General features: G+C 42.9%; 1 protein-coding gene across 4 annotated transcripts in view; it reads right to left on the bottom strand.

Annotated features, from left to right (window-relative positions):
* The window catches only part of GSG1L2 (GSG1 like 2), a 348,027-nt gene that overhangs the window by 105,526 nt on the left and 226,031 nt on the right, over window positions 1–16,470 (bottom strand). For all 4 annotated transcript variants that reach the window (XM_068264185.1, XM_068264186.1, XM_068264184.1 and 1 more), the window contains one exon: window positions 7,010–7,162. In XM_068264185.1, coding sequence (XP_068120286.1) covers window positions 7,010–7,162 — 153 coding nt within the window. The remainder of the gene's footprint in view (window positions 1–7,009; window positions 7,163–16,470) is intronic.

Genomic DNA, 16,470 nt, shown 5'->3' on the forward strand with positions numbered 1-16,470 from the left:
ACAGCACCACTCAATTACAGTTTGAAAAAAATTATATAGAGGATCTTTATTATAACAAAATGAAATGCTAATGCAATACCTTATCATAGTACAGTATAATTAAAAACACATAAAAACATCAATACGAATCTTTGCCAAGACACAATTGACCTTGAACCTCTGATGCTGACAGTATATTGTAGTTGGGCAGCAATATTATTATAGGTGTCATGGCAAAGATTTTTATTGGGGGTTTTTATGAGTTTTTAATTAAATTGTACACAAGACAATTTGGAACAATGCCAAACGTTCCTCTATTTGTATACAAATTATGGAAAACATGTAAAATCTTATTTCGATGGTATTTAACTCCGGATATCCTCTCGAACATTTACCCTAACACCCTGGATCTATGTTGGAGAGGATGTGGCGAGAAAGGCACCATTGAACACATCTTTTGTTCTGCCCTGTAATTGCTCCCTTATGGCAGGAGGTCCAATCTCTAATTTCTGATCTCTCTGGTGTCCTCATTCCTTTAGATCCCCTCCAAATGCTCCTAAGCAAACCTATTCCCGACATCCATAAACATACCATGCAACTGATTACTAATATTCTAACGGCAACCAGACTATCCATAGCCTATCCATAGCTTGGAAGAATATTGCCCCCCCAACACTATCAGATGTCAAAAACAAGGTAAATTGGACAAGTATGTTGGAACAAATGACAGCATCCTGGTGGCAAATTCCATAAAATATGGGACCAGTGGCCATATACACCCTCAGATTACAATCCTCCTTAGCTTCCTACCTCGACTGGAAAATTCCAACTCGAGTCCCTCCATCCATATACTACAGGTTCTCTGAATTCAATAGGAGGCCCACACACCCAAGTCTTTATGTGAACGCTGGACTTACCTATATGGCTTTTTGACCAATGTGACGTTTTCTATAATTTTTAGATATCTTAGTGTTTAACTAAGATTAAACGTTTAATAGATACTACAAATTTCCTCATATGCTCTCTACACTGTCTTAGGCTTCACCGGCCTGCTCAATACTCTGATACTTCAAGCAGGACTATTCGAACTTTCTTATCATCTATCACCAAAGTCTACAGTAGATTAAATTAAATTATTATAGAAGACTTTTTATGTCTGTTTTTTTTTCCTTGCTTGTACTATTGTGAGAAAATGCCTAAGACAACTGTAATTTGTTCTACCTTATTTTGTGATGACTTTGCTTTTCTTCAACAATAATAATAATTAAAAAAAAAAATGTTAAAAAAAATTGTACACAAGACAAGACAAATAACATTTATATTGTGTTTCTCTCCTGGTGGACTCAAAGCACCAGAGCTGCAGCCACTAGGGGGCAGTGTCAGGGTTTGTTCACATTAGGGGCGATTTCATTCTTTGTGCAATGTTGCTCTATGTGAGTGTTCTCGCATTAGCGATGAGCTTTCTATCCAATCGCAAACACGGCTCCTGCACCATTTTCAGAGCGTTTGCGATTCAATAGAAAGGATAGGGAAATCGCAAAGCGCTTTGTTCACATCTAAAATCAAAATCGCTGACGGCAGCATTTTTCCCCCTCCCAGCGCTCAACTGCACGGTACGATTTTGTAAGCGCTTTTGCAGAGCAAAGGAAGTGAACTCTTTGACCCGCAAAAGAATTAATACAGTGCATTTATTCTTAAAACGCGAACGCAATTGCCGGATAAAAAACGATTTGTGAGCGTTTTGCTTTTTTCCTATACCTTCCATGGACGGAAAGCCACAGAACAGGGTAGTAATCTGGGCGTACGTTAAAAAGGGGCGCTGGGAAAAAAGGGCGCCGGGTTTTTAACGATAAGCATGGATAACGTTTAAAAATGTATTGTACTGTATTTCGTTTAAAATTAATGTTTTTTAAAGTTATAAATCATTAAATAATGTGCATTAAATCGGCAATTGTAAAAACGTTAATCTTTCGTTTAAATACTGAAACGTATAATAACGTTTAAAAAAAAAATTACTAAGTAACCCTCCCTGTACCTACCCCTAACCCCTAGACCCCCCTGTTGATGCCTAAACCTAAGACCCCCCCTGTTGGTGCCTAAGTAACCATCCCTGTACCTACCCCTAACCCCTAGACCCCCCTGTTAGTGCCTAAACCTAAGACCCCCCTGTTGGTGCCTAAACCTAAGACCCCCCTGTTGGTGCCTAAACCTAAGACCCCCCTGTTGGTGCCTAAACCTAAGACCCCCCTGTTGGTGCCTAAACCTAAGACCCCCCTTTTGGTGCCTAAACCTAAGACCCCCTGTTGGTGCCTAAACCTAAGACCCCCCTGTTAGTGCCTAAACCTAAGACCCCCCTGTTGGTGCCTAAACCTAAGACCCCCCTGTTGGTTTTTTCGTTTAAAAATAATGTTTAAAAAAAAATGTACTGTTTTTCGTTTAATAATAATGTTTGAAAAAAAATATTGTACTGTTTTTCGTTTAAAAATAATATTTAAAAATGTATAAATCATTAAATAATGTGTAATCATGAGAAGCAGTAATAAAACATTAAGTCTCCGGGCGCCGCTTTTAAAACGTTATTTTTCTCCGGCGCCCTTTTTTCCTATCGGGCGCCCATTAAACGATATTTATTATAGGAGTGAATGGCGGCGCCCGATTTGTCCACTAGCCTCAGGCGCCCGAATTTACTGTTCCCGTAATCTGGTGCCTAAGGGCGCGTTTCCACTAGAGTGAATCTGCATGCGTTTCCTGCATGCAGATTCGCATAGACAATACAAGTGGATGGGACTGTTTCCACTTGTCAGGAGTTCTGAGCGTTTTCCTGTGCAGAAAAAATCTGCACGATAGACCCCACAGAATTTGCACGCTGCACACGATTCGTCAGTAATGTAACTAAATAGGAAAACTGCAAGTATTTTAGACTTGCGGTTTTCCCGGTGATTCCGCGTGCGTTTCCTCTTAAAAACCCATGTCAATGCTTGCCGGCATTGACATGGTTAAAATAGTGTTGCACAAACCGCGAGCGATTCAAAAATCCGAAAATCCGTATAGAAACGGCAACGAAACCGCAACCGCATGCGGTTCATTGCCGCGATTTTCCCATTGAAATTGCGCCGCACAAGTGGAACCGGGCCCTGAGTGAGTTTCATGCAGGAGCTGCTGCAGACCTCTCTGGGGTATGTTTTTGTTCTAGTTTTTAGGATCTTAGGCCCCATTCACACCTAAAGTTTTGTGGGAGTCATTTTTCCGCGATTAACGCGGAAAAAACACTGGACACTGCAGGATTTTTAGCGACCGCGTTTAGCGCTTCTATAGCATTGAAACGCGATTGCCGGAAAATCGCCTGAAAATAGTGCAGGCTACGCGTTTGGCCCAAGTAAGAACGGGCCCATAGGGTATTATTGCACTAGCGCTTAAAAAAGCTCTAGCGCGTTTTGCCGAAATCGTCGGTAAAATGCTCTAGTGTGAATGGGCCCTAAAAGCTTATGAAAAAATTGCACGGCTTTTAGAACCCAGATCTGGAAATAATCATAACGCCAGGGAGGTTTATGAATAAATATATTGTATTTATTCATTTCCGGGGCATAGAGTTCACTTCCTGACTAACGTCAGGAAGTGAAAGAAAAAAATATCTACACAAAAGCGCTTAGAAAAACGCTTTTCTAACTGAAAAATCACTCTGAAAGCGCTTTCAAAATCGCTCAGCACTTGCGATTTATAATGTGAACAAGGCCTTCTTAGACCACATACACACATCAGACCATAGTCTTTGGAAAATGAAAGATCACAGACCAATTTTACCCCCTTCCATGTAGTATGAGAGCCATACCTACACAGTCTATTCTATGAAGCTGAACTCCCCATCAGACAGAAATCTTTGCAAGATGCTGCACACACAGATGCTGTAGACATTCAAAAGATCAGTATCTGCAAAAGATCTGTTCCTGTAAAAGATCCGTTCCTGCAAAATGCATTCATAGTCTATGTTATCTGCAGATCATCATACACACCTTGTTTAACAGACATTCATCTGCAGATCAGATCCACCAGGATGGATTTTCAGATCTGCAGATGATTGTCTGTTTTGCAGATGAATGTCAGTTAAACAAGGTGTGTATGATGATCTGCAGATCTCAGAGACTATGAATGCAATTTGCAGGAACGGATCTTTGGCAGGAACAGATCTTTTGCAGATACTGATCTTTTGTGTCTGTACAGCATCTGTGTGTGCAGCATCTTGCAAAGATTTTTTTCTGATGGGGAGTTCAGCTCCATAGAAAAGACTGTGAAGGTATGGCTCTCATACTACATGAAGGGTGGTAAGATTGGTCTGTGATCTTTCATTTTCCAAAGACTATAGTCTGATGTGTGTATGAGCCTTAAGGGAGACTTTCCCAAGGTCTCCTTAGACCTCTTTCACATTAGATAACATGTGCATGACCCGATTTCATGCAAGCGTTATGACCTATGGCGTAACACGGGGAAGTTGCAGTTCGACACTATCAAATAGACTTTCATGTTACCTTTCTAAACACATCCTAGGAGCGATCTGTCACAACGCACGGATCAGCTACTAGTGTGAAAGAGCCCTTACCAAATAGGTGTTGGCTTACTGAACAGGAGGAGCTGAGATTCACACCCTACCTGTAGTCTCCTATGTCAGAGCCCTTATCCAGTACACTGTACTAAAATAAGGTATTGCATTAGCATTGGATCATGTTAAACTAAAGATCCTGTATTTATTTATTTTTTATCAAACTTTAATTGAATGGTTCTATTTCTTGGGCTTTCTGCTCTTCCCCGGGGGAACCAACCACCTTCAAAAATAGGATAGTAGATGGAAAAATGAAAAAAAAAAAAACAATTGTCCACGCTAAAATTCAACTCCCAAGGGGGTATGACACTGGGAGGGAGGCTCCTAAAAGCATGTATAAATTAAAAACAGTGTAAAATGCTAGAAGAAAACCCACCCCAAGACAAGAACCAATATAACAGGCAATGTATTCAAAACACTAGACAATGCGTTTCAGGCCATCCACCCGCTTCCTCAGGTCAATAAAACAGCATTGCTATAGGCACTCTGAGCCAATTAACATTTACCTTGATACACTGCTTTATTGACCTTAAAGTGAACCAGAGACAAAGCACCCTCATGTATTTTACCATATATATCAGTGGGAACATTAGAGAGCAAAGCCGGACTGAACCCTTAAGGGGCCCATACACTCAGCCGATTTTCTGGCCGACCGACCGATCCCGATCGATCGATTGATCGTTTGCAAATCGGTTGGCCAATCGACCGATCGATGGCCGATTTTGATGGATTTCCATCGAGCTGGCAGGATGGAAAATTTAGGTCGATCTGATGAGATTGCTTATCAGTTTGCATTGGCCTTAATGGAAATCTGATGGCAAAAAAATGCCATCAGATAGAATTCCAATAGATTTCAAACTGAAATCTATTGGAATTCTATCCTGGTAAAAAATGTTCTAAAAACGCATCAGATAGATCATCAGATGCATTTCTTATCTATCTGCTGCCAATCTGACGAGTGTATGGGCACCTTAGTCTGGGATTTTATCAGGGCTGATAACAAGCAAGCTGAGCATTGAAGGATGAAACAGAGCAGGTAGGCGTTTTCTCTAATGTCCCCACTGATATATATGGTAAAATACATGGGGGTGCTTCGTCTCTGGTTCCCTTTAAGTGAGTGGATGTCTGTGAAATGCACTGTCCAGTGTTTTGAATACATTATTTTTGTCTATTATATTGGTCCTCATCCTGGGCTGGGGTAAGTTATTTTATTGCCTTTTTAATCATTTAATGCATCTTTTGTACACCCTTTTATTATCTGAAGTGTTTGATCACCCAGATAAAACTAATCAATTTTATTTACTCTACAAGAGATTCCATAAATAAATAAAAAAATGTATTAAAAAAAAACTCATCAGAAGCCCAAACACTTCCTGCACCACAGACTGTCACTGCTAAAGACTACAATATTTGCAGAGATTTCAGTCAGCCATCCCCCCAGCATATGACAACTGGGTGGCAGCACCGTCTATGACCACGATGATGAAGTACTGCCTTTGATCTCTGGGTGGCAGAACCACCTATAACCTCTGGTTGGCAGCACCTATGATCACTGGGTGGCAGCACTATCTATGACCTCTGGGTGGCAGCACTATCTATGATCTTGAGGTGGCAGCACTGCCTATGACCTCTGGGTGGCAGCACTATCTATGATCTTGAGGTGGCAGCACTGCCTATGACCTCTGGATTGCAGCACTATCTATAATCTTGAATTGGCAGCACTGCCTTTGACCTCTGGTTGGAAGCCACGCCTATGACCTCTGAGTGGCAGCCAAGCCTATGACCTCTGAGTGGCAGCCACGCCTATGACCTCTGAGTGGCAGCACCACCTATGATCTTGGGGTGGCAGCACTGCCTATGATCTTGGGGTGGCAGCACTGCCTATGACCTCAATGGAAGCCCCGCCTATGACCTCTGAGTGGCAGCACCACCTATGACCTCTGGATGGAAGCCCCGCCTAATACCTCTGAGTGGCAGCACCACCTATGACCTTTGGGTGGCAGCACTGCCTATGACCTCTGGATGGAATTCCCGCCTATTACCTCTGCGTGACAGCACCACCTATGACCTCTGGGTGGCAGCACTATCTATGATCTTGGGGTGGCAGCACTGCTTATGACCTCTGGATGGAAGTCCCACCTATTACCTCTGAGTGACAGCACCACCTATGACCTCTGGGTGGCAGCACTATGATCTTGGGGTGGCAGCACCACCTATGACCTCTGGGTGGCAGCACTGGCCATGATCACTGGGTATCAGCCACACATATGGCCGCTGGAGGATTATTACTTGTAGGTGGCAGCTGGGAAGGGGTGAGGTCTTTTGCATGGTTTCAGGCAAGCACTTGTGATACATTATTTTGTTCTCTGAACATTTGCTTTCTTCACATGAAGCAGTGAAGGATTTTCTATACTGACACATGGCAAATCCCCTTACCTGACAACACGGTGAAGATGGCGGCGAAGGCGTTGAGCTTGAGTCCATCAATCACTGATGTATAATAACACACTTCCACTGACATGAGGCTGACTCCTGTAAGGAGCAATGTGATGTACAAGACTTCAGCTACAATAGAGAGCCACAGGACACCTGTAAGGAAGAGGGGAACAGAGGGGTTACCTGGTGTCACACTTACAGGCCCAAATAACCTCAAACTGAACAAGGCCAATGTTAATAGAAGTCAAGTTAACCTCCATAGTGGTATTGACGGTTATACACGTCAATGCAAAAAATGCTGCGAACGGCATTGACATGCATACACGTCAACACTCTTCTGCACTGTATACTAGACCCTTGCTTGCCACATTTTGGCAAGTTACAGGAAAAAAAAAAGGTTATGAAAATAATTAAATCACTTTTTGCACAGAAATCCTGGGGAAATTGAATGTCAGGGAGGTTTTAATTAGTGAATATAAACAGTGTATACGGTAGAATGAATGTGAAGGACAGAATATCTGATAAGCCATGTAGGTTTGCCAAGTTTCAATGCAGCTCTTATCCTCTTCCATCTGCATGTAGCTGCTGGGTGAGTCAATCAGGTGACCATTTGACACCCAATGTAGAAGGAACAGTAAATTCCAGGCTACATTTCCCAGCATCCCTGTATTATACTGAAAGCATGTGTCTGGAATAGCAGCGAAGACATACACTACACAGGAGTTATATGCTATTTGTAAGATCAACACCTGCTCACAGGAAACTAGCCAGACACTAGTGTCTAGGATATGTGCACTGCTGCAGGAAAACAGACCTATACAATCTGTTTGTTTTTTCTTTTCTACTTGAAAATACAAATTATTTTACACTAATTAGTATATTTCTTTGTACATTTGCCTTATCCAATTTTGTCTTTATTTTGGTCTTTTAACAATATCTACAGAGTAGTGGTGTTTCAACATAACAATAATAATAAACTGTAAAATAAAATAAAAATGTAAGTCGAAAATATATTGTTGTATAACACAATGACCATTAGATGGCAGCAGAGTCTTCCCTTTAGCTGACAACACTGTATTGCACTGTCAATATATTTATAAGGCACCTTTCACTTAACAATTCGCATGTGATCTGCGCTTGTTTTCCTTTTACAGGTTACCTTTAGGCTGGTTTCACACCAGGACGTTGCATTTTAGGGGACGTTAAAGCGGAATATAACCCTGCATTTCAACTTTGCTCTAAAACATTATTTACAGTATATTATATGCAACCAGCATTTTTTTTTTTTTTACTAGACCAGCATTGGAAGGGTTACACAGTGCTTTAAAGAGACTCCGTAACAAACATTGCATCCTGTTTTTTATCATCCTACAAGTTCCAAAAGCTATTCTAATGTGTTTTAGCTAACTGCAGCACTTTCTATCACAGCCTCTGTAATAAATCAATGTATCTTTCCCCTGTCAGACTTGTCGGCCTGTGTCTGGAAGGCTGCCAAGTTCTTCAGTGTTGTGGTTCTGCTATGAACTCCCCCTTCCAGGCCCCTCTCTGCACACTGCCTGTGTGATATTTAGGATTAGAGCAGCTTCTCTCTTCTCTCTTATCTTTTACAAGCTGGATAAATGGTCCTCTGAGCTGGCTGGGCTTTCACATACTGAGGAAATTCAGACAAGGGCAAAGCTGTTTGCAGGAAGAAACGAGCAGCCTGAAACTTCAGTGCATGAGAGATGCAGGGTGAAAGAAACACACAAATGATCTCTTGAGATTCAAAAGGAAGGGTGTATACAGCCTGCTTGTGTATGGATGTATTTTCTATGTGTGGACATACTGTACATCAACCTACTTCCTGTTTTGGTGGCCATTTTGTTTGTTTATAAACAAACTTTTAAAAACTGTTTTTAACCACTTTTAATGCGGCGGGGAGCGGCGAAATTGTGACAGAGGGTAATAGGAGATGTCCCCTAATACACTGGTATGTTTACTTTTGTGCGATTTTAACAATACAGATTCTCTTTAAAGTTCCTGGAGATTTCTACAGACGCATCCGTAGACGCATCATAAATGTATCTAAGTGTTGAATGTGACTCACTCTCTCTGACTGAGAAGGAGCTGGAGGACAGCCAAAGAGTGTGTAACATTTCTCAATAGATACATATAACTAAATAGAATGTAACAATCTGAACTTCTGCATATCTCTCCACGGAACTTGAAACCTCTGTGTTTAACCCTTCCTATGCTGGTCTAGTAAAAAAAAAAATGCTTTTTGCATATAATATGCTGTAAATAATGTTTTAGAGCAAAGTTGAAATGCAGGGTTATATTCCGCTTTAGGCTGGTTTCACAGTGGGACGTTACAGGCGCACGTTAGAGCAGCCTGTAACGCAGCCCACCGCACAGTAATGAAAAATCAATGGGGCTGTTCACAGTGCGGACGTTGCGTTACATTGTAACGCTGCGTCACAAGGCAACGTACTGCATGCAGTACTTTGGACGCGGCTGAGCCGCGTTAGACTGCTTGCACATGCTCAGTAATGTTGGGGAGGAGCGGAGAGCGGCCAGGCACATGGCTAATTAATATGCACTGCACGTTATGACGTGCAGTGTTTACTTCCTGGAGCAGCACAAGAGTGCGCATCACGGCATCACTGACGCCAGAGTGAGCTGCACGACGCGGCTCACTCTGACGTCCAGATCCAGCACCACCAGGCGTTGAGTTAGGGGGACGTTATGCGACCTTAACGCCCCCTCTAACGCAACGTCCTGGTGTGAAATTAGCCTCAAGGTCGCATAACGTGCCCCTAACGCAACGCCTGGTGCTCTCTGGTGTGGACGTCGGAGTGAGCCGCATTGTGCAGCTCACTCTGGCGTCCGTGATGCCGTGATGCGTACTCTTGGACGCATGCGGCATCACGTGGTAGAGGCTGCTCCAGGATGTAAACACTGCACGTCACTGAGTGCAGTGAATATTAATTAGCCATGTGCCTGGCCGCTCTCCCCTCCTCCCCAACATTACTGAGCATGTGCAAGCAGTCTAACGCGGCTTAGCAGCGGAGAACGCACAGCATGCAGCACTTTGCTGCGTTACAAATGTGACGCAACGTGGGCAGTGTGAACAGCCCAATTGTGTTACATTGCTGTGCGTTGGGGGAGCGTTACAGGCTGCACTAACGTGCGCCTGTAACGTCCCTGTGTGCAAGAAGCCTTAAAGGACAACTGAAGTGAGAGTGATATGGAGGCTGCCATATTAAATTCATTATACCAATATCAGTTGCCTGGCTGTCCTGTTGTTCCACTGCCTCTAATACTTTTAGCCATAGACCCTGAACAATCATAGGCAGATCAGGGGTTTCTGACATTATTGATTAGCTGGATGATTGTTTCTGGTGTGATTCAGGCACTACTGCAGCCAAACAGATCAGCAGGGCTGCCAGGCAACTGGAATTGATTAACCACTTCAGCCAGCAGTTGTTTTCACCTCTAGGACAGAAGCAATTTTCTCCTGTCAGCGCTCCTTCCATTCATTCGCGAATAACTTTATCACTACTTATCCCAACTAAAATATATATATATATATATATATATATATATATATATATATATATATATATATATATATATATATATATATATATATATATGGGTTTTTTTGCCACAGAGTAGGCTTTCTTTGGGCGGTACATTTTGCTAAGAGCTATTTTATTCTAAGTGCATTAAGGCTTCTTGCACACCAAGACGTTGCATTAGGTGGCACGTTAAGGTCGCATAACGTGCACCTAACACAACGTATGGTGCTGCAAGAGCCAACGGTAGAGTGAGCCGCGTTAGGCGGCTCGAGTCCTATAATGTCTCCCAGAGTGGCGCTGATTGGCCAGCGGGACCACGTGATGCGGAGCAAGACACTCCGCATCACGTGGTCCTGCCGGCCAATCAGCGCCCGCCAGTGCAGTAAATATTAAGTAGCCATGTGCGCGGCTACTGTAGCTGGCTCTCCCCGCCTCCTCTCCGCCCCCCACTGCGCATGTGCAAACAGTCTAACGCGGCTATAGCCGCTCCAACGCCGTAGCATGCTGCACCTTGCACAGAACGTGCAGCGTTACATGTAACGCAACGTGGGCTGTGTGAACAGCCCACTTGTGTTACATTGCTGTGCGTTGGGGGAGCGTTACAGGCGCACTAACGTGCGCCTGTAACGTCTTGGTGTGTAAGCAGCCTTAAACGGTAATAATAAGAAAAAGAATGGAAAAGGTTCATTATTTCTCAGTTTTCGCCCATTATAGTTTTAAAATAAAACGTTCTACTGTGCATAAAACCCACATATTTTATTTGTCCCGGTTATTGCAACGTTTAAAATATTTCCCTAGTACAATGTATGGCACCAATATTTTATTTGGAAATTAAGGTGCATTTTTTCAGTTCTGTGTCCATCACTAATGACAAGCTCATATAGGCAAAATATAAAAGTAATATACTCTCAACATACTTTTAAAAAAGTTCAGTCTCTAAGGTAACGTTTTATATATTTTGTTAACTGTCACTTTTCTTTTACGTGGTTTTTTTTTCGTTACGGGGAGGGTGAAGGGGTCGATAAAACTTTATAAACGTAATATATATATATATATATATATATATATATATATATATATATATATATATATATATATATATATATATATATATATTCCAAAAACATACAGATAAGTTAATTGGCTCCCCCTAAAAATTGGCCCTAGACTACAGTACTTACACTACACAATATAGACATATGGCAATGGTAGGGATTAGATTGTGAGCTCCTTTGAGGGACAGTTAGTGACAAGAATATATATATATATATATATATACACACACTGTACAGTGCTGCGTAATATGTCGGCGCTATATAAATACTAAATAATATATATATATATATATATATATATATATATATATATATATATATATATATATATATATATTTATATATTTTTTTTTTTTTTACTTTATGGCCCCTAGGTGGTGCTAAGCACTCTCCTGCTAGCTATCAGGAGGTGCTGGATCCTTAGCTTTTTTACATTTTTGTGACATTCTGTTTTTATGAATCAACATGCCTCACAACTAATAACAGTCAAAGTTTTATACATACCTGGGGCTTCCTCCAGCCCCATCCGTACGGATCGCTCCCACGCCGCCGTCCTCAGTCTTCTCCGGTACAGGGTTCCATAACTTTGGCCAGTCGGAGCATGCGCAGTGTGCTCTCTCCGGCGGAGAATAATACTGCACAGGCGCAGTACTGCGCAGACTGGCCGCGATTGGCTGAAGTTACGGGACTCGGTACCGGGGCTGGAGAAGGCTGAGGACGGCGGCGTGGGAGCGATCCGTACACATGGGGCTGGAGGAAGGCCCAGGTATGTAAAAAATTTACTATTATTCGTCTCTGGTACACTTTAAAATGTACCAGAGAAAATTTTGACCACAGCTGAGTTATGTGATGTGTCCCTTCCTCTGTGCTGAAGAGCCAAGAGCATTGCAACAGATATATAAGGGCTGGTGCACACTACAAGAGCTTTTCTAAGCGCTTTGTGATTTTAGAAGCTCTTGCTTATGTTATCCTATGTGTGTTCACACTGGAGCGATGTGATTTTGTAAAACTCCTCCATAGCATTGCATTAGCGAGAGCTTTTCAAAATCACTAGCGCTTAAAAAAGCTCTTGTAGTGTGAACAGAGAGGTTTATATGCTAGTAAGACCTCTCCAGAGGAGTGACAATACTTCAGCTACAATCCCTCCATGATGGCATCACCTGCCCAGCCAGCCAGGCAGATGTCTGATTCTGCTATAGAAATGGTAATACTGATGAGATGTCACAGCAAACCCTTCCCCAGCAATACAGGATATGTAGTAGTGATGGCAGCTGACATGCGATATGCCACAACCCCATTCTCCTCCAGCAGGTGAGAGCAATGTCAGGTGATCAGCAAGGCAGCCTTGTTAAATCATTGCGAAGTCTCATTTACTAGGCAAATCGGCAAGACAAGGAGAACAAGCCATAATTTATATCTCTCATTACAGGACATATAAACAGAGGCACTCATAGTTGTGGTTATTCACAAAGTGTCAGACAGAAGAGCCATCCATCAGGGGATTGATCAGAATAATCAATTGCCCAAAGGATCAGTGGTGGAGATACCAGTGTGTACCAGTCGGTGGCTCTAGTTTCCAATCTCACAGAAGACACCACATAAAGCACACCTGAAGCCACTGAGCATTTTCTTCCTCTTATGGACCAGAGCAATTTTCACCTGTCGTTGCTCCTCCCTTTCATTCGCCAATAACTTTATCACTACTTATCGCACTGAAATGATCAATATCTTTTTTCGCCAACAATTAGGCTTTCTTTGGGTTGTACGTTTTGCTAAGAATTATTTTATTTTAAATCTGCATTTTAAAGGGAATGAGAACAAAAAAAATGCAAAAAAAAAAAAAAAATATTTCTAAGTTTTCAGCCACTGTAGTTTTAAAATAATACATGCTACTGTAATTAAAATCCACACATTTTATTTGCCCATTTGTCATGGCGGGTCATGATCTTATGCTGGGTACACATAATGTGTTTTTTCGGTCAATTTTCCGTTCAAACGATTTTCAATTGGTTTTCCGCTCGATTCTCTTATCTTTTCTTATTTTCTATTCACTATTATCAGAAATCGAGTGGTAAAGGGATCGAAAGTAATATCGGACATGAAGGAAATTATCTATCGAACGCAAAAACGTATTGTGTGTACCTAGCATTACATAGGGGCGCCTGGAGGCCTGGTTGAGAGCAGAACCCCGCCGTGGGACCTAAAAGACTTCTAGGGACTGCTACAATGTATAACATGTACTGGGCACGGGGGGGCACATATAACATTAGGGAAAAAGTGTCGGGGCAACAAGGCGATCGGATGAGGCATCACGAGGCCGATTCCCAGATTGGTTTCAGAATTTGATCAGGAATCGGCCTTCAGTGTATGGGCAGCTGACAGATCTCTCTCTAATCAGATTGAATCAAAGAGAGATTTGTCTATTGGTCGAATCTGCCCATCATCGCTAGATGTATGGCTATCTTCAACCTCCTTAGCGGTAATCCCGAGTCAAGCTCAGGACGGAAAGCCGCAGAACAGGATGCCAATCCCGCACCTGAGTTATATGCAGGAGCTGCTGCAGACCACTCTGTAGTATGTTTTTAGGGTCTAAAAGCTTGTTAAAAAATGTTATGGCTTTTAGACCTTTAATCTGGAAATAATCATAACGCCAGGGAGGTTAACAATCTACCTCACCAGATCTTCAAACGCCAGTCAGAGTCCATTGTTCCCCTCCTCACCTTGCCCGTGGAAGCTGCTCTATCATGCGCTATGCTATTGTCCCTTCTCCCCCTTCTTATAAACAGAGTGTGTCACTCAGCTGTTGCCTAGCAATGCAGGTGCATCTGTACAGCCTTGGGACCCCACAACGTCACCCACAGTATCAAGTATCATTGTGTGTGTGTGTGGTTGTGTATGGGGTGGGTGGAGAGGGGCAACACAAATTGCAGAAAAATTGTGCATGTGTGCGCACCCTCAGGCCGGTTTCACACCAGCAATCAGCATTATAGTTATGGTGTGTTTTCGGAAGATCACATCGCACCACAATGTTGAAAATATGCGCATGGCAAACTTTTTAAAAATATGCGCAGCGCCATTGACTTACTGTCACCGCACAGGTTGACGCACTGATGCTTCCGGTGCATCGCATCACACCAGCAGGGTTGCTACCTCATTTATTTAGATACTGGCAAATATGCATTATACAGGTTCAGGGGCTACTCACACATAATTAGTGCCTAAACTGCATCTAAGTAGCGACAAAGCATGCATAATTCATATCTGCTGGTATTTAAAGGGATGAGGTGGCAACCCTGCGAACCAGGTATGAGATGTCCTATAGACCATCATTGCTGTAGCGTTACTCTGCGGCAAAACAGGGTAACACAACGCACTGAAAACATCCCAGTGTGAGAGGGGCCTCTAAATCAGTCGGGAACAGTATAGAAACACACATTTTGATAAGGAATCCGCACACACTGTAGCTAGTTTACACTCATTCTAAAGGTGGCCACACACATTACATTTTTTTTTTTAATTTTGATTCAATATGACTAACACAATCCAATTTTTTGGTTGATAGGAAGTCTTGAAGAAATTGTTCAATTTAACACGTTGCCACAATTTTGGGAAAAAAAGATTGTAAACATTGAAAAATTTGGTTAGAAAACCTTTCGGTACTTATCCGTTAGCCGGGCGCATCCGGCAGGTGGCGCTGTTGCAGCGAATTTCGATGCGCAGTTGTATCTAATTCCATTCATAGTTACTATGGTAACAGGTGGCCGCAGGTGGCGCTAATTACATTGTTGATACGCAACGTAACGATACAGTGTGTTAATGTCAACGAATATACATTGTATTTGAAGTGGCCGGAATTAAAATGAAGGCGGCGGCAATGTAACACATGAAGCCGCCGCCTTCGTCTGTTCTTCTTCTCCCCCTTTGCCCTCTCGCTTCTATACAACACTGCCAGCTGGGGGGGGGGGGACACGCGTGTCCCCCCACAGTCGTTCGTCGCAAGGAAACAAGCAGGCTTCCCTGCCGCGACGAACGACTCTGGGGGGACACGCATGTCCCCGCAGGCTGGCAGCATTGTATAGAAGCGAGAGGGCAAAGGGGGAGAAGAAGAACAGACGAAGGCGGCGGCTTCATGTGTTACATTGCCGCCGCCTTCATTTTAATTCCGGCCACTTCAAATACAATGTATATTCGTTGACATTAACACACTGTATCGTTACGTATCAACAATGAAATTAGCGCCACCTGCGGCGCTTCCATTCACACAGTACTACGTTCAGTAACTATGAATGGAATTAGATACAACAGCGCATCGAAATTCGCTACAACAGCGCCACCTGCCGGATGCGCCCGGCTAACGGATAAGTACCAACCTTTCACTCAATAATCAACTTTTGATCATTTTGTGTTTTCATAGAACTATATTTTCCACTGTGACAGTTATCCCCATTTCCCATCTCTGTGCATTAATATCTCATCGGATCTTCATTTGCTGTTCAGCATTAGAATTACCACTGATCACCACACTGCTACTTGCAGCTGCATCTACCACCAGGCCAGATTTACATCACAGGAGCCTATAGGCACAGCTGTCCTGGCACCCTAGACCTTGCCCTCCATGAACTTACAAGTGTGCTGGTTGGCCCGGCTGTCATGTCTCCTTTAGGGCCCATTTCCAGCAGCCGCCACGCATCTCACAACCGCACTTCCTGGTCTGCGAGACCAGGTCTTGCAGATGAATCCCAGAAGCTGTGCCATGCATGGCTATGAGATTCGCTGCCTCCCATATGAAATAATGCTGCAATGTCGTCCGACTCGCTAAGGCAAGCGTTTCGGACAGAGGCAGCAT

The sequence above is a fragment of the Hyperolius riggenbachi genome, chromosome 12, assembly GCF_040937935.1.
Source record: "Hyperolius riggenbachi isolate aHypRig1 chromosome 12, aHypRig1.pri, whole genome shotgun sequence".
Taxonomy (NCBI): Eukaryota; Metazoa; Chordata; class Amphibia; order Anura; family Hyperoliidae; genus Hyperolius; species Hyperolius riggenbachi.